The sequence below is a fragment of the Pseudoliparis swirei genome, chromosome 3, assembly GCF_029220125.1.
Source record: "Pseudoliparis swirei isolate HS2019 ecotype Mariana Trench chromosome 3, NWPU_hadal_v1, whole genome shotgun sequence".
Lineage (NCBI taxonomy): Eukaryota > Metazoa > Chordata > Actinopteri > Perciformes > Liparidae > Pseudoliparis > Pseudoliparis swirei.
Genome location: NC_079390.1, coordinates 7,944,901 through 7,971,651, shown reverse-complemented (window position 1 = coordinate 7,971,651; position 26,751 = coordinate 7,944,901). Strand labels below are relative to the sequence as shown.

At 41.8% G+C, this 26,751-nt stretch overlaps 1 protein-coding gene across 1 annotated transcript in view; it reads right to left on the bottom strand.

The window, feature by feature from the left end:
- LOC130210782 (actin-binding LIM protein 3-like) overlaps positions 1-25,886 on the bottom strand; it is a 46,155-nt gene extending 20,269 nt beyond the window's left edge. Inside the window, exons 1-7 of the mRNA XM_056441269.1 lie at positions 25,784-25,886; positions 22,506-22,673; positions 8,540-8,726; positions 5,672-5,784; positions 3,872-3,998; positions 3,146-3,239; positions 2,611-2,698 (exon numbers count right to left, since the gene is read on the bottom strand). Coding sequence (XP_056297244.1) covers positions 2,611-2,698; positions 3,146-3,239; positions 3,872-3,998; positions 5,672-5,784; positions 8,540-8,726; positions 22,506-22,673; positions 25,784-25,802 — 796 coding nt within the window. The 5' untranslated portion in view covers positions 25,803-25,886. The remainder of the gene's footprint in view (positions 1-2,610; positions 2,699-3,145; positions 3,240-3,871; positions 3,999-5,671; positions 5,785-8,539; positions 8,727-22,505; positions 22,674-25,783) is intronic.
- Between the last annotated feature and the right edge of the window lie 865 nt (positions 25,887-26,751).

Genomic DNA, 26,751 nt, shown 5'->3' with positions numbered 1-26,751 from the left:
TCTCCTGCATGAGGAGAATCTAAACAGAGAAAAGGAATTCAATCCAAAACAGCAGCGTTGAACATCATTTCTGAGAAAATTAGCTGCCTGGAATTCGTCTCAAATTATAATTAGAATGCATCTCCTGACTCCTTTTTGTTCTTTTAATCTAGAATATTTTTAAATGAGTCTCAGCTATGTTTCTACTGTCTTTTACTCTTTTATTAAGTTCATGCAAAATGAGGTCAGTGGACAAAACTGGCCTCCCGATGTTGTATTCAACAGGGATGAATGCAGTCTGTGGAATCTAGGGAAGCAATATTGTCATTTATGCTCGTGTCATTTCAAATTCTCATGCCATAAAGCAGCAGATATTTAAATGGCCTCCGGAGTTTTGCTTTCTGCTGACTCATGCTGGCATGAGAAACAGCAGACACATCAGACTCATGTCACCAGCCAGATATATGTGCAACGATTACTTGCATTCTTTTAGCCTCCTATGTCTGTTGCTCCTCTTTTCTTTTTCTTCTACTTTATTGAGAGTAGGACAAGAGGTAAAGATGCATGAATCCAATCAGTTTCTCCTCGACTGCCTGAGTCCATTAGTTTGAAAGAAAATTACCTGACAACAATTCGGAGAATCAAAGAGTCATCTTAACTCCATCCTAAAAACATGTGGTGGCCTTGATGTGCTCTTATGTTTTATATTTCTATATAATGAAAGTAAGCAAACATCAGTTTGGGCTCTTGTAACTTGATAATGAGCGTGAATCATTCTTTTTTTACATTTTACAATCAATTAGTGGACCAATGACACCAGCTAACACACACACACACATCACTTCATATTCCAAACATGCATCGTGAGATTGATTGATTGTATGAATGTGTGTGTGCATGTGTGTGTGTGTGTGTGTGTGTGTGTGTGTGTGTGCGTTGCAATGCAGTGTGCCTCACGAGGGCGATTGCTCGGCCCTCCTACATGTCTGAAGTCATCAAAAGGAGTGGATGTAACCTTGGGGCAGCACACAAACAAACACACCTGCAGTCAGATTCAGACGCACACATTGTGGAAAGATATTTTTAAGCCGATTCACAGGGCTGCACGGAAAATGTACAATATGCACATTCTTCGTTGTACTGTTGGTCGCGAGCAGGTGAGCATCTGAATGTCAATGAGGAGAAACAGGAGATGTCACATGTTAGGCTCTGCATGGAATCTGGATTCAAGTTACTCAAAACATCTGCGTCTGTACTCTGAACTATTTGCACGTTTTCATCCATTTCCCCCTTATCTTAAGGACCCACGTGGGCCATTTAGGATTTTAGCGTCCATATTTTCACGTGTGGACTGTTTACAAAACCATATCTCCTTCAGGACAGTATGTTCATGTGCATCTCATTTGCATTAATATCATATTTTCAAAGAAATGCTGCTGCTTTTTCTTCATTAAATAAACATGTTGGAATTGTATTTATCTGTAAAATGTTCCTCCAACATAAGGATGAACTGGTTGAGGTATGATTACGATTAAGCTCAGGGAAAGACCACCAGGGCACTTCATTATCTGGACCTTTACAAATGATATGCGGCTTTCATAAAAATATTATGGCCGACATTACGCTGCAGTTTATAAAATTGCCAATGCAAAACAGATGCTTCTCAGGCTAATTTTTTCAGGACATTCGGTTGGATATGAAGTAAAATGCATATAAAAGCTACGTTGTACCACATTGTCAAGACGGTTTGCCAGTTCCTCCTGTCAACCTCAATGAATGAGATAATGAGCTTATTAACTTTAATTACTATTATCTCATTTGTAAAAACAGAAGATCCTGGATGATTCAATTTAAACCTCCGGGGAAGTCGGTTTCATTCAGATTAATTCTGTCGGGGGCAGCGCAGAGTAATGGACACAGCAGAGGAGAAGGGAGAGCGGTCATTGACTCCAACCTTTGTGTACACAGAAAACATCAGCTGGGGGAAAGGGTGTGTACGTGTGTGTCTTTACCACTGAGTGTGGTAAAGAGTGGTGTGTGTGTGAGATCAATAAGCTATATAACGGTGCTTTGTTAAAAGCACCCACTTATCAGGGGGCCTTATATTCTACAGATCTCTACTCTTTGACACACAAACACACACACCATCTGGATACTTTTAGGGTTCATCTAAATCAGTGTATATACCTGATTATAGACAGGAACCCGTTTATATCACAACACCAACAATCTATTATATTGTTACCTTCGCATTGAAAATGCGGAAGGTTATGTTTTGATCGCCGTGTATTTATTTATTTATTTGTATGCGTGTTATTCACGTAACAAAAAAAGTTGTAAACCGAATCGCATGAAATTTGGTGGGATGATTGGTTATTATCCGGGGACCATTTGATTAGACTTTGGGATCGATCGGGTCAAAGGTCAAGGTCAAGGTCATGAAAAGGTCAACATCTTCTTTTTACCATAGCACGGTCAATTTATATCCAATTGGCATGCAACTAATGCCAAAATGTTCATAATTCAATGCCCAATCTTGTGATATGCGAAGGTATGCGCTCTACCGAGTGCCCATTCTAGTTTGACATATATTTGTCGGCCACTCTCCCCTCCTCTCCTTCCCTCCTTCACCTGTGAGGTACATTTCCTCTCCTTCCATGAACATCATGTGACAGCGGGCACACCTGGCACAGCTGGGGTGGTATCGCTTGCCTCCAGCCTGGTGGAAGAAGAACAGGAAAGGGAAGTGAAATTGAGAGGAAATAAATCAGGCGGAGAGAGACGGCGGCGACGACGAGAACAAAGTGGCGATGAGAAATAGAGAAAGAGAACGAGGAATGATGATAGAGGAGAGGCGGGATAAGAGATAGGAATGAAAAGGGGGCAGAGGAGATGGGAGAGTGTTGCTTTGTTGGTTTTTGCAAAGCTGCTTCGTCATCAGTCAACACTTCAGTCATTTAAAGAGGGACAGCTGCGTTTTTTCGCAGCTTTTTATAGACGGACACACACACACACACACGCACGCACACACACACGTACTGGCATACGGGCACACAAACACACACTTTCCTCCACAAAGACACATCCAGTCAAAAGATATGCACGTTCTCCCTCTTGTTCCCATCTGTCTTTGCACACACACCCTCACATGCAACAGTGCGCTCACCTCAAGTACTCTGCCGCTGATGTAGCCGCGACAGCCGTCACACCGGATCCCAAACTGAGAGTGGTAGTCAGTCTCACAGTAAGGAGTCCCGTCCCTGACAGGGCATTACAACAACAACAACAACAAGTCCACTCATTATTACCTTCGCATTGAAAATGCGGAAGCTAATGTTTTGATCGCCGCGTATTTATTTGTATGCGTGTTATTCGCCTAACTCAAAAAGTATTAAACCGAATCGCATGAAATTTGGTGGGATGATTGGTTATTATCCGGGGACCATTTGATTAGATTTTGGGATCGATCGGGTCAAAGGTCAAAGGTCAAGGTCATGAAAAGGTCAACATCTTCTTTTTACCATAGCACGGTCAATTTGTATCCAATTGGCATGCAACTAATGCCAAAATGTTCATAATTCAATGCCCAATGTTGTGATATGCGAAGGTATGCGCTCTACCGAGTGCCCGTTCTAGTTTATCCTGCAACTTTTTGATGCAAGATTCAGCTCGTAAAACAAAGATTGTTCATTGTGACATCCGAGTGAAGCTGTTTAAAAAATAAAAAAAACAGATGGAACGATTGTCGTTTTTTTTTTTACAAATAAATAACGGATATACACACACGTGATGGTGGGAGGAAAAAATCCTACTTTTCCATAACTTGCCACAATAAGCGTGGGAATGGGAAGACATTTGATATTGGCTCAAACCGTGCACACGGGCCACCTACTTGCTGATGTACTCTCCAGTGAGCGCACAGCCGCACGTTCGGCATTTAAAGCAACTGACGTGCCACTGGCGCTCCAGAGCCAGCAGAGACTGGCCCTGTTTGATCTCCTCGCCGCAGCCCGAGCAGTCTGGAGGAGCGGAGAGGAGGATCAGGAAACCAAGCAAACCAACACCAGCAGAAGATCAGAGCAGCTTCAAACGTTTTCGACCTGCCGCTCTGTCCTCGTCTCTCTCTGCTCTGCCACACTCTCATCCCTCCTCTCCTCCTCCTTCCCCTCTCCTCTTCATCCCTCTTTCCTAAAGTCACACTGTCGTTGCCAGATGGAGCTACAAGAACCAGGCTACATGACTACCTGGAGCAGCAGGACACCCTCTGTGTGTGTGTGTGTGTGTGTGTCTGCCTTGGATGTGGCTATGTTTGGCGGTGTCCAGCAAGTGGACAGTGGACCTCTTCAGGTTTTATTTTAGGGGAATAAACGGTTTTACATGCTATAGGTGGATTAGTTATGGAGGTAATTCCATTTAGATATCGGTAGGCGACATAAAATGATGGCCACAGAGGATCTGTGCTACTAAGTGATCAACAGATCTGCATTATTTGGAGGTAATTGCACAGCAAAGGTGTAGCTGTAACACCCTGTTCTGTGTCTCCTGTGTTCCGTGTCTCCTATGTCTCCTCTGTGTCTTCTCTGTCTTAATTGTTTAATTCCCTGCACCTGCCCTCAGCCACTCTTGTCTCGTTACTGTCTGATGTCGTACACCTGTGTTTCCCCCCCTATATATTGTGTCAGTCTTTCCCTTGTCTGCTGTCGGATTGTCGTCTCTAGTTCCGTGTCTTTTTCCCGTCGTCCTGTCTGTCGTATCTGATCCTGCCTGCTTCGACCCTGCCTGCCCCTTTTGGACCTTGTTTTTTTGTAAACTGTTTTGCCTCATTAAAGAGCGCTTTTTTGTTATTTATATTGCGTCCAGCCTGTCTCTCTGCCCATGAGCCTCACCCCGTCACAAAGACCTGACAGTAGCAGCTTTATTCTGTCACGCTGCTATTAGAGACTAAAACAAACAATTCAGTTTGTGTAGCATGACTTGTCTGTGTAGCTAGAGACAGATTATTATGAACAGATGAGGTTGACTTGCCCCTTCATTACCTTTACCATGACATGGGCACTGCAGTTTGTTTTCACCTTCTTGCTGGTTTAAATACTCACTATAGCTCTTATTAATGTGTATTAAGGTACCCGAAGGTGGACATAGTCTCCAACAAATGCAAATATTTACTCCATGCCTGATAAATACTGCAGTACACGTGGTGTTGTAAGAACATTCGAACCTTCATAAAGAAAATGGAAACTTTATGTCTGTTAATAGTTTTGAAAGATATATTTGCCGACAGTACGAACCAAAATCGATCTTGGTCTTGAAGGTCTTCGCCTCGTTTTGTTACTCTCTCTTTCCTCCGAGAAAGAAGACTGATTTGAATTCGAGACCGCAGGGATATCTCTAAATTGCCAATGCCACATATACAATTCACCTCCGCAATACCTTTTGATTATTTTAATATCTTTCTCATGGCACACTTAATACATGCACACACACTCTGCGGGTGTTTGTATGGGAACGTGGATCCTTCAGATCTGGACTCGGTCTCGCTCTGCCCCGGCCTTGACTTGGTCCCGACCCTTCAGAGTCTTGATCTTTAAATAACTTCATGCTTGCCATAAATGTTCCCTCGTACCGTGTATTAAACATTCTGAATGAACATCACATGTCCGGTGAGGTTTGAATGTGTGTGTTGGTTTCTTACAGCTTGGTCCATGGACCTTGATGGGCTTGTCACTTTTCAGAGTGTGTGAGCACTGCTGACACACACACTTCTTCCCGCAGAAGGTCACCCTGTCTCCAATTGGGAACGGACTCCTGAAAACACACACACACACACACACACACACAACGTTTCTGTAAAGATATGCAGATATGGTGTTGCAGACGCTCTTCTTGGGTCAGTTCACCCAGAGCACAAAATAACATTTCAACTCCTCCCCCCTCGTGGTGCAGTATCTGTCTGTGCAGATGGTAACAACATTTTGGTTTGCAGATATTTTGACAAACGCAATGACAGTAGTTTCCTCACACAATGGATTCAAATGGAATGGCAGCTGTGGTTTTAGCACTGAAAGAAACAGATGTATTTATGTATTTGCTCTCCTTTATTCCGAATTAGCAAGAAAGTCGTACTCCCACATAACTTACATTGTTTCTCAAATTCCCCACTGAAAAATGTATCGTAAATCAATAGACCTTCAGTATCAGAGTGTCGACCTGTTCCCTCAGTTCCACACAACAATGTTCCCCCATCTTTTGAGACATAATTGGGGACTGAAATATAAATTCATGAAGGCATTGAAGTACAAATCAAGACACACAGTACATGCCGCTCAGCCCGAGGGTTCAGTTGAAGCCACATTGTGTGAGGACAGAGGTGAGCATCTGCAATGCAGCCACAGCTGAATACAATGGTAGCCATTGTCCACCAATCTGTATCCAGATCACAGCAGACATGTCCAAAATCCTCTTCATCGTCAGTATAAATGTGTTTTAACATTATCTTGTGATGATATCAATTTGTTGTATTTTCTCTGATATATATATATATATATATAATATATAATATATATATATATATACATATATATAGTATATATATACATAAATATTATATATATGGCATCCTGCCTGTGTAACTATGGCGAGGAGGCTATGCCTCCATCTGACAACAAATCTTTTTGCAACAGTTGAGCAACTTTCTTTAAAGTCAACTTTGCCTGAGCTTAGCTATAGCTGGAGAGGAAAAAAATATAACAATGACAAGTTTCAGGAAAATCCAGTTACATGTCAAATAGTCTGGCTGACGTCCCACACACTGGAAGTCAGAAACAATATACGGCTCAGCTCTATAATACGACGGCTCTGGTTTCATTCCTACACTCTGCACACATCAACGTGAGAGTTCGGTCAATGCTTGGGCAAAGGTTCGTTTGAGAGACACAATTTTATGAAATACGATGACAGTCGTTTTCAAAATGAATACGCTTCATTTAAATTTCAGTGCAGTATGTTGTTATTCAGTGGAGTGGGTGCACACACAAACACATACACACAAGCACGTACACACAAACACATACACACAAGCACGTTCGCACGTACACACAAACACATACACACAAACACACACAAACACATACACACAAACACGTACACACAAACACGTACACACAAACACGTACACACAAACACATAGACACACAACTGGGGGGACCAGAACTGTCAATATCAGCAACCAAAACCCAATGATCCATTTCTACATAACACACTCACGGACAGTGAGCCTTTTATGTTATATTAAATATCATATTTACAGTCACCCTTCACTCATCAGCCACTTATCACTTTCCCACCAGCTTTGAATTCACTGAACTGAAGCCAATGCTACATTACATTTACATAATATATAATGAATAAAGTGAGAGCAGCCAACGACCACAGACACAAGGAAGTGTTTCATATTTATGTTAAATAGTTACTTGTTTGATCTTTGAAGTCTCATCAACTACTTGCTTACACTGAAGCACATAAGGACAATAATTGGTACTCCAAAACATATTTTACGAATACTACTGAAAAGGGCCACTCTACTAATGGTGTATGCATTTAAAAGTATAGATTATATTGCCTTTAAAAGTTGTATTATCTCATTCTAATAACTAGGTGTGAGAATTGAGTGCATTCAACTTTCTAAAGTCCAGCAGGGGGCGAATCCTCTGGGGGCAACGTCCACCACAAAGCAGGCGTATGCTTCATGGCTGGATACCTTGTGATTGACAGTCTTGGAGTTGTCTGTGTTTTCATCTTAGAACTTTCACAGCGTGTTTTAGTTCACGGAAGTTAATTGTAAAAATGTTTGTCAGCTTAAAAAAAGTGTTATTCAGAGTTTTATTTTGCACTGAGCTAACCCGTACTCTCTCGAGTCACTTCTAGTTGGAAAAAGCCAAGACAGCGACGGCCAGAAGGGCTCACTTGATGAGGATGTTAAGTTAAAATGATGATGTTGAGCAAAAAAGAAATATTGGAGCTCATCAGAGAGGCGCGGTTGAAGGAAGTACGCTATCAACCTGCATGATGGGAGTTTTAGAGGCCAACAACTTTGATTTATTACCTGCAATCAGCTCCATCTCACTGTATTGACTGTGAAAGTAAAACATCTCCTCCACTGATTGTGCAGTATAGCTTCGGTGGACTCTGAGCAGTGATGCCCAACACAGACACGGGATTGTACTGTCATACATCAGTGCATTTTAATTGTAAAGGGCCACCTGCGGTACGCACGAAGTCGTGAACAGACTCGCGGAGTCATTAAACCGCGGTATGTGGCGCTCTGTGACAATCTCATTAATTGTTTGGGTTTTTTGTAATCACAAGTTACGAAAGAGGAGTGCCAAGAGGAGTGCCCTGATGACTCAACACGCAGAGCTGTAAACTATGTTGTTACAATGTAGAAATATTGCATTCCGATTCTCTGCTATCAATGCCAACCACACAAATGAATTCCCAGAGCAGGAAAAAACAATGTTTCTGAATATGAGGCCAGCGAGTACCGAGCGTGTAGCGACTCTACCTGCAGATGCTGCAGACGAAGCAGCGTGGGTGGTACGTCCTCCCCAGTGCAGAGACCACCTCCCCGGCGGTGATGTACTGGTCACAGCTGTCACACTGGGTCCCGTAGAGCCGCTGGTAGTCCTCTGTACAGATGTACTCGCCAGAGTGGTGGAAGAAGCCCGAGTGCACCAGATCACAGCCACAGACTGGACACACGGGGAGAAAACCAGAAGATGAGTCAGCTCCAAATCGATCCGTAGAAACACAAGGAGAGAAAACAGCACTGTATGTCGCCACTGTCTGGCTGCATTCATTATTTCATTTGCTGATTATTTTTTAGCTAATTGTGTAGCTTATGTTAATTTATGAACCATTTGGACCCTTGTCCCACAGACCCTTCGCCCATAATGTCACTCATCGGGAATGTATACAGTCTATGAGAGGGAATCCGAATGCAACAGGTATTTAAGTCTGATTTAAAGTTATATTTAAGACAAAGACTGTTAAAGTCTTTTTTTATTTTTTTATTCACCCGACAGCCTGGTTAGAGGGTCGTGACAGAACACATGGCCAGAATGTAGCATGTGTGTGTGGTAGTCGGGGGGGCGGGGCTATTAAGAGTGCAATCTGTTGTCCCTTCTGACCTTTAAAGGGTTAATACTCTAATCTGGTTTTCAGGATTAGACCAGTAAAGAACTAATCTGTTCACTTTTTTTTTTTACAGTGTGTTTGGTTTGTCTCCGCATTAGGTATGAAGAAAAGTGTAAACCTGGTTTTGGAAATATGTACCTGTTGATATGCATCTATTGGAGTGTGATGGATGGATGTCCAGGCCAAGGCACACAGGAGCACTGTGTTCACTACACTCACTGACAGCGTGATGTATGTCTTTTATTTAGCAAATGCAAAGTCCTTCAGCCAAATGATTGCTTCTGATGCAGGTGTGCTGGAGGAGGACGCGGTCTGTGCTGAGCTGGTTGGTTAGATTGTTTAAAAAAGGAGCCAGACGATGACTTGCTCCAGCTATCAGGGAGGCAGGGAGCTTACCCGTACCTCTCCTCGGCCGTGTTTTAAAGACCGGATCCTTTCATGCATGTCCACAAACCGAATTGAATCCCTCGTGCTGTCAGCGCCACGCGTTCCCCATCCAGCTTTGCACAAGTCAACTTATCTGTCATGTTATATAACCTGTACTGCACAACCCCGGTCCGTGGATGTATAGAATACATCACGAAACAACCTGGAAGTACAGTACGTGAGGCATTTGAAAGGCAGCCAACGGATTACAATATCTGACAGTGAGTTGAATGGCTGCGCTCTAATTAAGCTAATGGCTCTAAACCCAACGGAGTGAATGGATCCGATCTGATCCGATCCAGTGTGTTCAGTGGCTCGGACAGAGAAAGAGACACGATGGACAGAGACAAGCAGTCCAGCTGCGTATGTCTCTGTCTATTGGAGACAACCTGCAGTCATAGGGAAAAAACACATGAGCGAGAAAGACTTCCATGAACCCGCGTTACATCCATTAAATGCTAACCATAAACAATGCCATTATTGCCAAGAGCGCCATAACAGTACGGGCAGGTTGTTTATGTGAATAGCACCTTCCAACAACAAGACCATTAAAAGTGCTTTACAAGAGACATTACAAGGTATTATTGCAGGATATGAAAGCAGCACAAAAAGGCAGTTTAGTCTGTGTCATCGTCTAAATGTGGCCATTTCAATTCTAAACCAGTGTTGTGGTTTTCTTGCCAGAAAAACACTCCGCCAGGATGGAACTCCTTCACACCGCTCACTGTATTTAAACTGCGGTGCAAAGTGTGCACCTGCATGATGCAGAGTACGGGGACTTTCCGACACGGATGCGATGCCTTTAACATCGACTTCATTATTGTTACCTTCGCATTGAAAATGCGGAAGGTTATGTTTTGATCGCCGTGTATTTATTTATTTGTATGCGTGTTACTCGCATAACTCAAAAAGTATTAAACCGAATCGCATGAAATTTGGTGGGATGATTGGTTATTATCCGGGGACCATTTGATTATATTTTGGGATCGATCGGGTCAAAGGTCAAGGTCAAGGCCATGAAAAGGTGAACATCTTCTTGAATCGCATGAAATTTGGTGGGATGATTGGTTATTATCCGGGGACCATTTGATTATATTTTGGTATCAATCGGGTCAAAGGTCAAGGTGAAGGTCATGAAAAGGTCAACATCTTCTTTTTACCATAGCACGGTCAATTTGTATCCAATTTACATGCAACTAATGCCAAAATGTTCATAATTCAATGCCCAATCTTGTGATATGCGAAGGTATGCGCTCTACCGAGTGCCCATTCTAGTTTTACAATGGAATGATCTTCTTACTTTTGTGTTAGTTTGAAGAGGGGATACATTTTTTACACAAAAAGGAAATAAAAACTAGGACATCGTTGTCAAACGCGGGAAGCGCTGGATGGTATTTTACTTTTCTCCCTCTGTCTTTTTTGATTGCATTCTTGTCATGACAAAGCTGCCGTCGCACAACGTTAAAACGCCTTCCTGACCCTTATCAGTCCGCCTGAGACAAAAGCTGCTCACAAACATTGTTTTCTTAATATGCACTGGGAATTCAAAAAGATGGATCTATGTGGTTTTCAGCCAGCTGTGACAACGTGATATACACAAACCATCATAGAGATAAAAAGCCTCTTTCCCTCTATTTCCCAGAGACACACACTTAGAAAGAAGGAAGGAGGATAGCCGCGCACCTTTTATCCTTTTTCACTCTCTGCTGATAGCATTCACACATCCATCGCTGTCTAAATGGAAAGCCATTACGATGTGGAGGCAAACAGGAAAGACAGGGAGAGTTGAGGCTTGGCTGGTCTCCAGAGGGACTCTGGTATATTTGGATTTTCAAATCACAGTCCATTTTCAAAGGACTGTCACTGGGCATTTAGACTGGCTGTGCCTATTGGTATCCATTTTAATATTCAACTCGGGTGTCATCATTTTGCCTGCAACCCTCCATTACTCCCCCTGTCACATGACATTTGAGTCTTCCGGAGACAGTTGAGACCAATCGTCCCGTTGCCACTTCAACTTGCTGACTGAAGCTTAATGTTCAAAAAAGGTCAAAGACATGTCAGTCACCTCCATGAACTGTCAAGAAAAGAAAAGAAAGAAATTGACCCGACGTGACCCCTGTTGCTCCAAACTCTGGCGGTTTTCTGTGCTACGTCAGCATTAACCGGACAGTGAAATGAAACAGTAGAGTCCTATTCCCAGTAACTAGTCGCTTTCATCAATGAAAAATTGGCATCTTGGTTTTAAGCGAATTCCAACTTTCCTGGTTGTTTCTGCTGGACGGTTAAAGCGCCGGCAGAAGAGAGTAACAGCATTTTTATGACAGTCTACGGCCATCAAGAGAGTCATCCAGCCTCCACTCTGTCTCACTGTGTCCATACGCAGTCTGCGGCGGGACTCGTATAATGTATCATCAGCAGACAGAAATAACGATCAAAAGAGATTTTATGGGAAATTATTTAGGCCATTTAATGAAATGAAAGGACAGAGAAATGGCTCGTTTGTAAGCCGTCATATCGGATCAGTAAGAAGTAAATGACACCATCACTGCTGCAGTTTTCACTCAATGCGGGTTAGGCACCCCAAATAAATGATCAGTATTAATTCAAAATAAATGTATGATTTAAACATAATGCTGTGTTAGTACTCAAGAACACAAATACCTGACTATTGGCTGTTTTGCATTGCAGGTATTGCTGCAACTGAGCCATCAGTCCTACTTGTGCTTCTCAAAATTAGTGATGGCAAGAAATAGAGCTTAAATCCCAAGAAGATGAGGCCTGAAGGGAAAGCAAACAGAAAAATACATTTCATGTCACAAATAATTAAAAGAAATACAAATCGATGAATAAAATCGTGTTTTCGACGCATTGTCCGTCTCCTCCCCTTTTATTCAGTTGACCGTCACCTTCTTCACTCTCTGCTCCATCAGTTCCACTCATCACCCGCCTCCCGCTGCCCCTCCCATTCTTCTACATCTGTTCGCAGTGATTTGTAGCCTATTATAATTGAAGTGCTTGGGGTCTGGATGCACGCAAACAAACACAATTGGCAGAAAGTCAACAGATAATGATGTATTTGTTTACTGCCAGCGGCGCGGGTACAGGGACTTAGGGATGAAAGAAGGAGGCAACGCAAGAAGTGATTTAAAAAGAAAGGATAGAAAAGAAGATGGAGAAACAATAACTCCCGGAGGCTTGATACGAGAGTTGTTCCGATACCAATATCGGAAATGCCTCATTTTTAGGCTGAATCGGGTATCGGCGAATATGTGATTTTATGGAGCTAATATCACATTATCATTCACAAGCACAGGAACAACAACATGTGGCTATCTGATCGCCACGATGAGATGGCTCACTCATTATAGCTACTTCCTTCATTAGCTCTTTCATTAGCTCCGGAGCTAATGAAAGAGCTAATGAAGGATCGTGGTCCATGCCTCCTACGAACTATTCATACACTCTGTCATATTCATTGAATGTGTTTATATAACTATGTAATGTTCATTCGGTACACATGACATCTCTTGCTTCTGTCCATCCTCCTCTGTTCCTCTCCTGAAGGTTTCTTCCCTTGTTCCCCCTAAAAGTTGTTTTATATTTCTTGGGAATTTTTTCTGATCCGATGTGAGGTCAAAGGTCAGGGATGTCTATGTGTATAGATTGTAAAGCCCTCTGAGGAAAATGTGTAATTTCTGACATTGGGCTCTGTAAAATAAACTGAATTGAAATTGAATTGGAAAAAAGAAACAACTACTTTATTATTATCATTATTATATTCGAAGGATTTGTATTTATTCCTTTCGATTTATGGGGAAAAAACAGCTTGACTGACTGTCAAACTGGATAATTCATTCTCTGTATGTATTTGTTCATGGTTTACAAAGGGTGTACCTGAACCAGGCCGTGCAACAGTGACAGCATTCATGCGCAAGTTCAGATATCAATATTAATATCGGGAAGGAAAGAAGGGTATGGAAACATCTCTCTACTTGGTATGCATATGGTCTCTTCTTTCTGATATAGCATCCAGACACACAAGGAAACATACGAGTGTGCACAGAAACACACGTAGCAGCACACTGAGCCTCACTGCTAATGCTCACACAAGGACACACACACACACACACACACACACACACACAAAAGAGTGCCGCACAGCTGAGCTGATACAGCGATAAATGCTTCTCGGTTTTTCCTTGAAGTCTCTTCTGGAGAAAGAGCGATCCGTGACTCTGTATGGCTGAGCATACACTCATAATCACTGATAAAACTCAGCGCTACGTGATGTGAAAACTTGTTTAAAACCAAAGAATCATGAGTCTGTTTAATATTCTGATGAGAAGGTGAAGACCCTGCAGGTGAACAATAAATCCAAATAAATGAAGTGTTGCACTTCACCTTCAAGGAGGGCTAATTTTCTTCCTGAAAATGATCCAATAAAAGTCTCCATGGATGGGATGACATGGTTCGCTGCCCAGTAAGAATCAGACTACATGGGATATTTGTCATTTTCCCCAGGAATGACTGAGTTTGTTCTTCACTGAGAGAGATGCTTTAAGGTCACGGACGATGAACGCGGGTTCATTTTTACGCCGCAGAAGAGGAGAGGGGAGGATTATTTTAGACACGGGTCGAAGACGAGCCAAGGAGAAACGGGAAAGAGAGGCAAAGATGGGAGTCGAGGGAGAGATTAGGGGAAGAGGAAAGGAGAAGGCATCATATGTGAGGAGAAAGGGAAGCAGACAGCAAAGCAAAGGGGATGAGGATGTGGAGGAGGAGACAGGCGGACCCAGGGGAGGTATCAATGAGGCCATCGATCAGTCCGTCCAGCCTCCCGTCCTGTCACTGGCCTCCCTCGTCTATTCGCATCACCAACATGGGATGGATTTTCTTGCTCAGGCTCCTCTGCATTTGCATGAGTGTGATCAGAATGAGTGGCTGGATCAAAGAGGAGGAGGAGGAGGAGGGGGGGGTCTAACAGTCTACAGTCTAGCTGAGGAGTGTCCGGTAGAAACGGTACAAACATGTGCCCCAAATAAGGATTTTTTTTTCGTCGTTACTTTGGAACTTCTCTCCGTCAAAGTGATGAGTTAAAAATGATTATAAATATGTGTCTACCCAGCAGGACATGGCCATAATGTTCTAAAAACTGGCTTCATTCACTTTAAAACGTGGGCAAATTTATAAAAGTGTTGCAGGTTTCATGAGAGCAGAAAGATAGTCATTGCAAAATTGCATTTTTACTTTAATGAAAGATGTAAAGATGTAAAGATGACAAGGCGGTTGGGAAAAAATATTGTAAGATGATAAATTTGTCTACTCATTTTGCCACATAGATTATATCATATCATCCCTTTATCCCTTTAACAAAAATAGCAGATACCCCTGGATGGAATCTTTCATAAACTATTTCTAAATTGATGTTTTATAAAATTCTATACAAAAAGACCCAGTTTGGTATCATTTAAATCAACAATCTTATTTATAAATGTTCAAAGCTGGATCTGGATGGTTTTAATGTGAAGCTTGACCTAATATCCCAAACTACTTACACTGAAATGCTGATACGCACAACAAAGTTAATCTTTGATTGGCAGGTTTTGACCTGATGGTGGCGCTACATGAAAAGTTAAGGAATCAATCAGGAATCGAATGATTCAACCTGAGGGGACCAGGAATATTGATATCATATTGAATAGCAATCCATCCAATAGTTGTTAGTTTAAGCCTGAACTAAAGCGAACCTGATAGTTGATTGTCCACTTATTAAAATCAGGGGAAGAAAGTGTAGGTATGAAGGATAACTATCTATGCTTAGCAAACCTGAGAGCATGCCACCTCCATCAGACACCATGCTACCCAACAACAGACAATCTTCAATCACACACCATCTTTCTCACTCTGCTCATCTGCTTCCATTTCTCCTTCATCCCAAATCTCCTCTCTGCTCTCCCCCCTAAAAAAATATCTTCAATTCTAAATAGCCACATAAACTGGAGAATACACCATTAACCAAACAAAGACGCGCTGTGACTGACATTCACAGCTCCAAACGAAGCATGCGAGACTAGAGAGCCACGGAGAGGGGGAGGAGGGGGGGGGAGGAGGGGGGAGAGGAGAGAAGAGAACAAAATAAGACGCCTGTCTACTAAAAGCTGACAATTTGATTATTGTCCACTTCATCAGCTGATGAAGTCCATTAGCTCAAAGTCATTAAGCTTACTCTGCAAGATCAATTGTCCGTAATAATAAATACTGTAATATCAAAGGGAGAATAAGTCGAGCGTCATGTGTCCTGTCAGGGATCACGGGCTTCAAATCTGTTATTTCAGCTCAAAAGGTCTTTTTTAAGACTTAAAATAGAAAACCCTCTTGCTCGTTGGTGTCGTGTGGCTGCGAGCATTCAGACGATGTCGCCGGCCGATCGGAGAGCAGACGGTGTGTTGGGACTGTGTGTGTCCCGGGCTGTGGAGGGAGGTGAGCTGGTTGGAGTCTGACTTTGGGCTGAAACGCTGCTGACAGCATCGTGAAGCTAGCTGCTGACTCCAGACCTCTATTTGTGTGACCCACCTGCTCCGTGGTGCAGCGTAAACATGCAAAGACACAGACATCCCCATACAGGCGCACATGCAAAGACACACGCACACTCACACACAAACACACAAACACACATATGCACATCCGCACATCTGGACAAATGCTGTGTTTGCTCCAACTTAAACTTTTTGAAGGTGGGGCTCAAAGAAAGGGGCAATACCTTCTTTTTTTTGTTCTTTTTAAAAATAAATGAAACTAAGCTAATCAGCTGCTTCCGTTTTATATTTAATTTACAAACATAACAGTGGTGTCCATGTTCTCATCTAACTGTCATCTAACATATACACAGATCCTCCTAATATGTGTAATATATACAGTGTAAATCCCGTATGAGCTGACAGGGATGCTCAACGTGCTTCTGCAAGAGGCCAGTTCATAACTTCTGGGATGTCAGACCACTCGGGGCCCGGACCTCTCTCGGGAGGTCTGGGTCTCCTCCCTGAGCACTTTTTAAAATAAACTATAGCTCCATTAGTTTATTTTGATGCATTTTGTTTAAAGGCACTCAAGCCCACTATTTATTACCTTCGCATTGAAAATGCGGAAGGTAATGTTTTGATCGCCGTGTATTTATTTATTTATTTATATATTTGTATGCGTGATATTCGCATAAGTAAAAAAGTATTAAACCCAATCGCATGAAATTTGGTGGGATGATTGGTTATTATCCGGGGCCCATTTGATTAGATTTTGGGATCGATCGGGTCAAAGGTCAAGGTCAAGGTAATGAAAAGGTCAAAATCTTCTTTTTACCATACGCTCAAAAACCTGTTTAAAGTAAATACATCATATATTATATCCATCCATATACATTAAATACAACATAAACCAGTTCAATCGGAAATGAAATTTGATTTATTCACATTAAGTCTATTTAATTGTTTCACTGGATTTAATTCGATCAACCTGAGGCAGGCACGGGCACCATTCTTTCATCCCAGAACCGGCAGAGCAACAGACCTCGTGCTGATTGAAGGACCGAGTTTGGTAAGCTTTTTATCCGTTTTAGTTAACTAGAAACCGATTATTAGATGCCCACATGCTTAATGGGTAACGTTAGAATAGATTTGCTGAAATATAAGCGTTTCTTTTTTCATTAAGGCGAGTTATCTAGCACTGTAACTAGCACTAGCTAACGATTTAGCTAGCGAATGATTTAGCTAGCTAACTAGCTGGGTAACCTGGCTGGGAAAATAGTCATGAAACACCATAAATATGCTATGCATTGCTTTCACAATGGTATCACAAATCCCTTGGCGTATGTTGTGCAATGGCTTGTGCCCTTAGTATTTTGGCATGGTTTACGTCAGGTGGCTCGCACTAGTTAACGACAATGAGCTCTGCCAAAGCATGGCATAATGCAGATTACACAGTTGTTGACGAGAGTTGGTAATGGCGGTGGTTGCGAACACAAACGGGGGGGAATTCATGCCCTGGATTAACATTGATCGTCGCGTGTGAATTGTGCTATTGGACATGCACCGTAACCAGTGGCGGCTGGTGACATTTATTGGGCGCGGTTTAAGTAGCACTCAACAATGAGAAGAAAAGAGGTTTTGAGTAGAATATTGTAAAAAACAACGCTTTATTTCAAGAAAACACAGCGTGCTCAACACGGTCCAATAACAACTATCAACACACTGTAACTTTAGGCATGAGAGGTTCAGAGCAGCTTTAAGAAACATGGGGCTGGGTTTCAGAGGTTTACAGAATAAAAGAGGTTCAGAGCAGAATAGTCAGAAAGAGATGCAGGGTTAGCTTTCATGCTGTTAGCTAGATAACTGCGGTAAGATTCGTTTACACTTGTCTGCAGCTCTTTAGATCCCTCACCCCGTTGTAGTCCAGTATTTCAGTCCCAGGACTTTGGAACAACAGACAGGGGAAACTAAACAGCGCAGTTATAAGTTATATAACAATTCAAAAGTTAAAATGTTTCAGTTCTCAATTCATTATCTGATGAATAGTTTACATTCTTAGTTGTGATGAGGTGTACCCACTTTCCTCTTCCCCCACAACCTCTTTCTCACAGCGCTTTGAGCATCTTATTAATGGAAAGGTTTTTTAATGCAATATATTATAATAACTCCAATGCTGCCTTTTTCTTTGTTACTTTTCTCAGGTTAATGCAGAATTCATGCGGATCACAACTATGCCTCTACAAACCAAGTTCATGGCACAACTTGACCTAAGCCTAACCAAGCTCTTCAGCAAGAGAGGCGGGACTGCTGGAAAGAAGATTAGACGCATCATGGAGAGGACGCCTCAGGTATATGAACTTTGCCATTTAGTAGTTGACACTGTAAGAGCCGAGCCTGTCCAAACATGGAACACGGAAGGCAAAGTCGGGGTTAAAATGCCGAGATATGTTTGTTGCACGAAGACAGGTAGGCATCTAAATAATAATAATAATCAATCACTTAAAGGTAACCAACAGAGCATGAATCAAAACAACTAGTTTTTTGTTTCTTTTCCAAATTCCTTGATTATATGGATCCTTGTTGTCTAATAAATATGTTGAATCGCTCTGATGTATTTCCTACCTTCTAATTTCTTCGCAAAATGATATTTAACTAATGTTTTTGTAAACGGCGATGTTTACTTCAAAAGTAGAGTTGGATATCTTCTTAGTTAAGCTCAGTCCAGTGTGTTGTTACCGTCTCCAGGAAACAACAGCACTCCAGCTTAGTCCTCTTTCAGTTCTTCTGCACAAAAGACAAGTCGGCCTTAATAGTGAGTTGAGAGAAATTCACCAGCATGATGGTTGGCAATTCATAATAGGTTAAGCCTGATATCTGCTGTCTCCATGTGCCTCCCAGGTCTTTCTCTTCTTGCTGGCTGCCCTGGTACCTGCCCTGGCACCTGCCTTGTTTTTTATGGGATAGTAATCATAGATATTCTCTGTTAAATTGCAGTGTGATGACATAAACTCCAGACGAGAATGTGTCCTAAGAAGCCTCTGTGTCTACCTCAATGAGGATGATGAAACTCTCATCAAGGAATACATGGTAAGTCGATGTTATTTCACTCTGGTCTTTGACTACTGATGATACTTGTTAGAATCTTTTTAGTATTTAAGCGGCACTCGGGTCAATTTGTGGTTTCTTGCCCATAGAACCGCAACTTGGAAGAAGCGGACAGGGAGTCGGCCACCATGGGACTTCATGTCGTTCGGAAAGAGGGTGCTGATGCAGGGGAAGAGCCTGAGCATGTCGGAGTGGTGATCGAGGGTGTGGAGCTGCTGAGCAACCTGGGAAGCGTTTCTTTTGGATTTTCCATGCTTTTTGGACTGATTTACTGTCTCAACATGAGCTACCCACAAGGGCTCAAATTCACATTTGAGTTCCTCCAGAAGGTGCTGATGAACTTGGATGGCAACAATCTTTCTCCTAAGGTTCAAGCACTTAAAATTAAGATGCTCCAGTAAACTCACTTATAGGTCTGAAGGCCTCATGTTTTGTTTTACATTTTATTTTAGATCTTAAAGAGCAATCAGGATTGTCTTTTTCTCTACCCACTTAAGGAACCAAAACAAACTTTAATTTGTATTGACATTTGCTCATTAACAATATTATTTGTGTTAGATAGTGGTATATTAAGACAAATCTTGTTCATGGGTCAAGATCATTCCCTTTCACTGACGCCTGGTGCTAATGTTCGGTGGTCAATATTATTCCCTCACTGAGGCCTGCCATTTATTCCAGAAGCTTCCAAATTGTGTTCATTTAAGTGGTATGGCGAGGCAAAAAAACCCTGAAGAGTTGTGATGTTGTTATATGTTTAATAAATAAATGTTTGACTTTAATTTGACATGTGTGGCTTTTTCAAAATATTAGGTTCATGTAATCTAACCAAATACATTGGGTTTATGCATACTACCTGAGTAAGTGCAATTTAATTGATTTAATGTTGAGTTATCTAATTTATTCATGTTGAATGAACATGATTACGAAACATGGATTGAAATTTGATTTTTTACATTCGAGCTATGTGATCAAAATAGATGGAAAATTGTCATTTAATTGAAATGCATCCATTTTAACTTTTGGGCTTAAATATTTTTTTGAGTGTAGCTCGGTCAATTTATATCCAATTGACATGCAACTAATGCCAACATGTTCATAATTCAATGCCCAATCTTGTGATATGCGAAGGTATGCGCTCTACCGAGTGCCCCTTCTAGTTTATTTCTGCTTTGCTCGATCTTTTCCCTCCATTTTGATGATCAAATGCATCTTCTCTCTCATTCTCACTAAACTGTTCTTGTGTCCTGGCAGCCTGGGAGCGCTGGTGCAGATTATTACCAGTATGACAGCAGTAATGCAGTGAACTGGCAGATCAGAGGTAAGACTATTGGACAGCTTCAATTTGCCTATTTTCTTCCTGGTTTACAATGATGGAAAGAAGGTACAATGAATGCAACAGTGAACCTGAATGATGACGGATTTTCTCTTCTGCTTTCCTCTTCTTCAGAATACAAGGTGAGACCCAGCAAACTGTTACTGAGTGAAAGGTCCGGATCAATGGCTACTAGATAAGGATGATGTGTTGTCTGTTCAAAGTTCATATTGAATTAATATTGCTCAATGACACCAACTTGACTCAGTGAAAGTTTGTAAAGCTGACTGACTCAAATATTGAAAATTATTTACAGTGCTGTAAACACTAGAAAGTGTACCAACTTCAGTGGAAACTAGGGGGTAATAATAGTTGCACTTCCTCATATTTCTCCTTGTTTTTCCTTCTACTACAATAATAATCACATCAAAGAGTAGAGATCAGAAAGTGATTCATGAGAATAAAGGATGTATGCTTTTATGAGGGAGAAGGGTTGTCAGGAATGCTCAAACAACTCAATAAGAGTTCAACTTTCTTTCTTAAACAACTACAAAATAGATTCAAACATTCAAAGGGAAAAACTTTGTCAAACATCCTTAGGTGCATTTCTCGATATTTGTGTGACGCATTGGAAAGAGTCACTAGAAAATGCGGAAGGTAATGTTTTGATCGCCGTGTATTTATTTATTTATTTATATATTTGTATGCGTGATATTCGCATAAGTAAAAAAGTATTAAACTCAATCGCATGAAATTTGGTGGGATGATTGGTTATTATCCGGGGACCATTTGATTAGATTTTGGGATCGATCGGGTCAAAGTTCAAAGGTCAAGGTCATGAAAAGGTCAACATCTTCTTTTTACCATAGTGCGGTCAATTTCTATCCAATTGGCATGCAACTAATGCCAACATGTTCATAATTCAATGCCCAATCTTGTGATATGCGAAGGTATGCGCTCTACCGAGTGCCCATTCTAGTATTTTACTTGTTTTCATTGTAAATCAATTTATTACCTTCGCATTGAAAATGCGGAAGGTAATGTTTTGATCGCCGTGTATTTATTTATTTATTTGTTTGTATGCGTGTTATTCGCATAAGTAAAAAAGTATTAAACCGAATCGCATGAAATTTGGTGGGATGGTTGGTTATTATCCGGGGACCATTTGATTAGATTTTGGGATCGATCGGGTCAAAGGTCAAGGTCAAGGTCATGAAAAAGGTCAAAATCTTCTTGAATCGCATGAAATTTGGTGGGATGATTGGTTATTATCTGGGGACCATTTGATTAGATTTTGGGATCGATCGGGTCAAAGGTCATGGTCAAGGTCATGAAAAGGTCAACATCTTCTTTTTACCAATTGGCATGCAAATAATGCCAAAATGTTCATAATTCAATGCCCAATCTTGTGATATGCGAAGGTATGCGCTCTACCGAGTGCCAATTCTAGTTTTCACTGTGAAAAGAGGAAACGGCTCGGTGCTTCACCAGAGCCTGGGCTTGTGATATTTAGAAATGACATGTGCACTGATTGCTCCCCATTGGACGTGCGCCGCAGCGTCCGCTGGGATATTTAGACCTTAAATGTTTTAAAGATCAAAGATCCCCCCCACCTCCCGCTCACTGTAGAGACATCACATGTAACAGTTTGGTGATACCAATGCTGAAGTTCGGTCATCAGCGTTGGTCCTGGTGAAGTCAGAGCTCAGTTTCTATTTCAGTGAAGACATCATTGATTCAATTGTGCTGCTTCCTCCATGTCTGAGTACTGGCACTTATTAAATATGTAATTACACAAATTGGTGTGGGTGCAATCCAAGTCCAAGATATATATATATATTTTTAAAGAACGAATAAGAGACGTTTGTATAAGAGAATGGAAGCGGATGCAGGTGTTCGTGAGGAGGCGTTAATGTGCACTGAATATACAGAAGCGTGGTTGTGTGTGTAGGTGTGTGGCAGCTTCTTACCTTGGCAGGTGAAGCAGAGAACATGGAAGTGTGTGTTTTTGACGCGCACCACCTCCCCACGACACACCTCCCCACAACGATCACACACAATGGGTGAATTTCCGCGGCTGGAGAGAGGCGAGCTGCTGTTGTTGTTGTTTCCTCCGTAAAGGCCCGACTGGTACTGAACTGAGGAAAGGATGACAAACACGGCACAGGTTGTTATTTTGAAGACCTTCCTTCCTTCTGTCGTCCTGAACTGAATTCAAACGTCTCATCAACGTGACGGAGAAGAAGATAAACAATGTTACGGGAACGTTTTGATAGCTAAACACACGCTTTAATTAATAATTTTTCTGGAAACAGCTGTTTGGGTTCATTTTGAAGATAAAGTAAATAACCCCCAAATCAAGATTCTCAAACATTAGTAGAGATCAGGGGAGGACATTTACATATTTTTAAGGGGGACATTTTTGCCCCCACTGACAGAAATCCACTTTTTTATACTTGTGAAATAACATTTAACCGTTGTTAAAAAAGAATAAATATACTTATTTAGGCTTACAGTATATGAGCAAATTTCATTAAAATGGCAATAATAAGACTATTAGGCAGTAGTCTACAGATTCAAAGTCTTTTCTTAGATTCTTTGAGAAAAAAACAACCAGAAAACTCAACAACTAAATCAGAAAATCATATAAAATGGTATTCTTATTTATTTGAGGTTATTTATTATTACAGTTTTTAAACAACTAATAACAATTCTAACTCATTTCTTTGTTTGTTTTTTAATAAAATTATATTTTTGATTTTTTGTGTGTCCCTACCTAATACAGACAATACAGATAGGACACACACAACGAAAAACAAAACGCTATTAAATTATATATTATGGGGGCATTTTTTGCTCCCATCCTCGTGATATCAGGGGATAAATTCTATTTCTTAGGGGTAGTTTGCCCTCGTGTATTTCCGACGCTGATTTTTTTGTGTGTGTCCCTCTTAAGAAAAAAAAGACACTTATATGTATTATCACGCACACAAACAAACAAACGCTATGGCAAACAATCCCAGTGAATCAATAAGACAAAAACACCCAAATACAGACACACAAACACAAACACGATCACGCCATCGACTGAAGGTGTAAAGTCGATGAAGAAGGCTTCGTGGTTGACTTTGTGGCTCCGGGAAAGTGTGTGACTGCCAGAAGGTCAGCACGACTTCCAGACCTCGTTCTAAAGGAAGCGGCTTCAGAGACAGGCGGAGACCGACGAACGGACACACACGCCAAACTGCTGCTGGCCGCCAGTATAGTTGTCGGGAAATAAACAATTGATTTGCTATTAGAACTATAGCTTTACAGATTTGCATTAATGTCGTACACTGTAAAGGTTTTTGTGTTCTTCATTATGTCTCCAATCTATAATAGATTGTTTCTCCATTCACTTTCACTGTGTTCAGGACTTTCTTTATTTGTTCTCCAATCAGAGAGTCCATTCAAATGTGTGACGATGACAATACAGCTTTGAAGATTGAATCTTGAAACATACATGCAGAACATGAGCCACACACACACACACGCACACACGCACGCGCAATTAGAGACAAAAAAAGGCTCATTTATCTCTTTTATGCTTGCTAATGAAACTGGACAAATCCCTTTTAGGAAAACAAGTAATTTCTTTACCCTGAGACACACAAACAAGCACAGACAGGTTATGAAGAGAAAGAGAGAGGAAGACATAGGAGAAAGAGAGAGAGAGAGAAAGAGAAAACAGGAGAGAGAGAGAAGGAAAATTGGGACAACATTTTTCCTAACAAATTGTATTACCAGTATGTGTTCTTGAGTGTGTGTGCGTGTGTGTGTGTATTTGTATGTGTGTGTGTGTGTGTGTGTGTGTGTGTGTGCACCACAAAAGCTGGCATTCGCTCTGTAGCCAGATGGCCGCACAAGGACTGGAACCACAGACATAGAAAGCCACCTGTGTGTTTGTGCATGTGCGTGTGTGTCTGTGTGTGTGTGTGTGTGTGTGTGTGTGTGAGCGAGAAAGAGAGTCTGAAAGTGTTCTTTTTTGTGTGTGTGTTGTTATTATTAGTATAGGTTTAAATGTTCTATGTTCTAGTTAAATATGTAATTGATGATGGTGGCAACATACTCATAGACTATACGCATGTACTTCAATGTGTGTGTGTGTGTGTTGTGAATTGTCTAAACACAAGCAGCCAGGTAGTCCTGTGCACACACAACCTCTAACCCTCGTCTACACATTGAACATGATCTGTCACTCGTGATCCCTGACAAAAAAAAAGAAATGTTATGTTATTTGCCTACAATTCTGTACCGAGTGGCATCAAAGTACACAACTTGACAGCAACACATATTTATTCTGACCTTTGACCTGGGGGCTCTCTTAGTATGAATCAAACCACTCTGCTGAAAGGAAATCCTCTTCTTTTCTGTGGGAGATCTTTGGGGTAACATTCACTTGGCTGAGGCCCCCCTGCTACGCGGACGTGGTCATTATTGCATCAGCGGGGCCCCGCCGGAGCCCTTTGTAGGTTAAATATCTCCTTCAGGTGAGAGCTCTAAAACTGAGTGGAGGCCAGGAGGTGTGAGTACGCGCTTTGTCCACAGAACCGCTTTTGTTTTTGGAAAATAGATTTTGGGATTCAGTGGTTTCACATTCATAAAAAACATCCCGAAGTGGTTCTATGTTTAGACCTCGGGACATATTAATATATGCCTGGCACTGTAGAACAAAGGCGCGCAGCTTTGTCCTCCAGCTATCCAAGAACAGGTTTCCTGTTTCCTCTCTCCAAAATATCTGAATAGTTCTCGATACGAATAAAAAACAAGTTGGCACATTTGTTTAATGAAATGATAGATTAATTGTGTGGGTCCTGTGACAGTGGACATTTCTCCAGTGGAGGAACCCTGGGTCAAAGCACAGAACACCATCAGAATGATGAAAGTACTGATGAATGCTGTCAGACATCAATACACAATATCAGCCTCTGTCTCTAACCTTCACTGACAGAGAGCCGGCTAATGACATGATGAAATACATTGTCAATAAGTGAGTCAGCGATCAATAACCTCATTGAAGGGCTGTTTATGTCTACTTCAGGTTAAACACTCCCAGGATATTATGTTATTGATTATGCACCAACAAACATACATACAAACTCACATGGAAACACACACACACACACACACACAACCTACACGTGTGCACCTCACCAGTACACACACACACACACGCACACACACACACACACACACACACACAGCTTACCATTTGTCGGTCCACTCATGATGTGAAGTATGTATCTGCCCGATCAATTAAGCCTCCAGCTGCAGGAAAAAAGCTAAAGATATGACCAAGTCCTCCGGTCAACTCTCTGTGTCCCAGTCTGACTTAAATATCTCTCTCTCTCTCTCTCTCTCTCTCTCTCCTCTCCCTCCCTCCCTCTCTCTCTCTCTCTCTCTCTCTCTGGTGAGGGCTTTCCCTGCTCCTCCAAGCGGATTATACCTCTCCGCCCTGCGTAAGGGCAGCCGGTTGAGGAGTTAAATCGAAACTGACTGCACCTTCCTCCTCTTCCTCGCGCCTTCAGCCTCGGCCTCTCCCACTCGACAGACCCCAGCTGTTCTCTGGACCGGCGCAGAGGCGTCCATCCCTCCTTGAAAGCCAGTGCGCTCCCGCGCCCGCGCGCTACAGTGTGGCGGCTGAGCTGCTGGGCGGTGAGTTTCTGAGGGTTTCCACAGACCCGGAGCTCAGAGCGTCTTTCACCCGGCAGGACGAGCTCCGTTAGCGGAGCGACAGCGCCGCGTAGCGTCCGAGCTCCAAGCTGCCAGCACGTCTCAGACCACCTGCCCCATCTGAATAAATAGTCCTGTTTGGACCTCGAACTGGTCCGGGCGCATGGCATGATATTACGCGCGTTCATTGACTAATATAGACCCTGCATGGCCAATATCAACAAGCAAACAATATAACCACGATAAACTACTCCAAATGAAAAGTTAATCTCAAACCTGATACCCTAACCACGCAAAGAACATCAGAAAATGAAGGAAGCACGGGTTAAAACATATACATGAATCAAAATGACAACAGGTGTATGTTAGTCTGACAATAACATATGAAAGAGATAAACAAAAGCCTGATTTAGAGAGAGCAACACAAAGTGAAGCTCCTCCGCGGTTTTTTAAAATATCAACTGGGTAGGCCTAGACTGTGATTGGCTGAGGTCTCCAGATTCA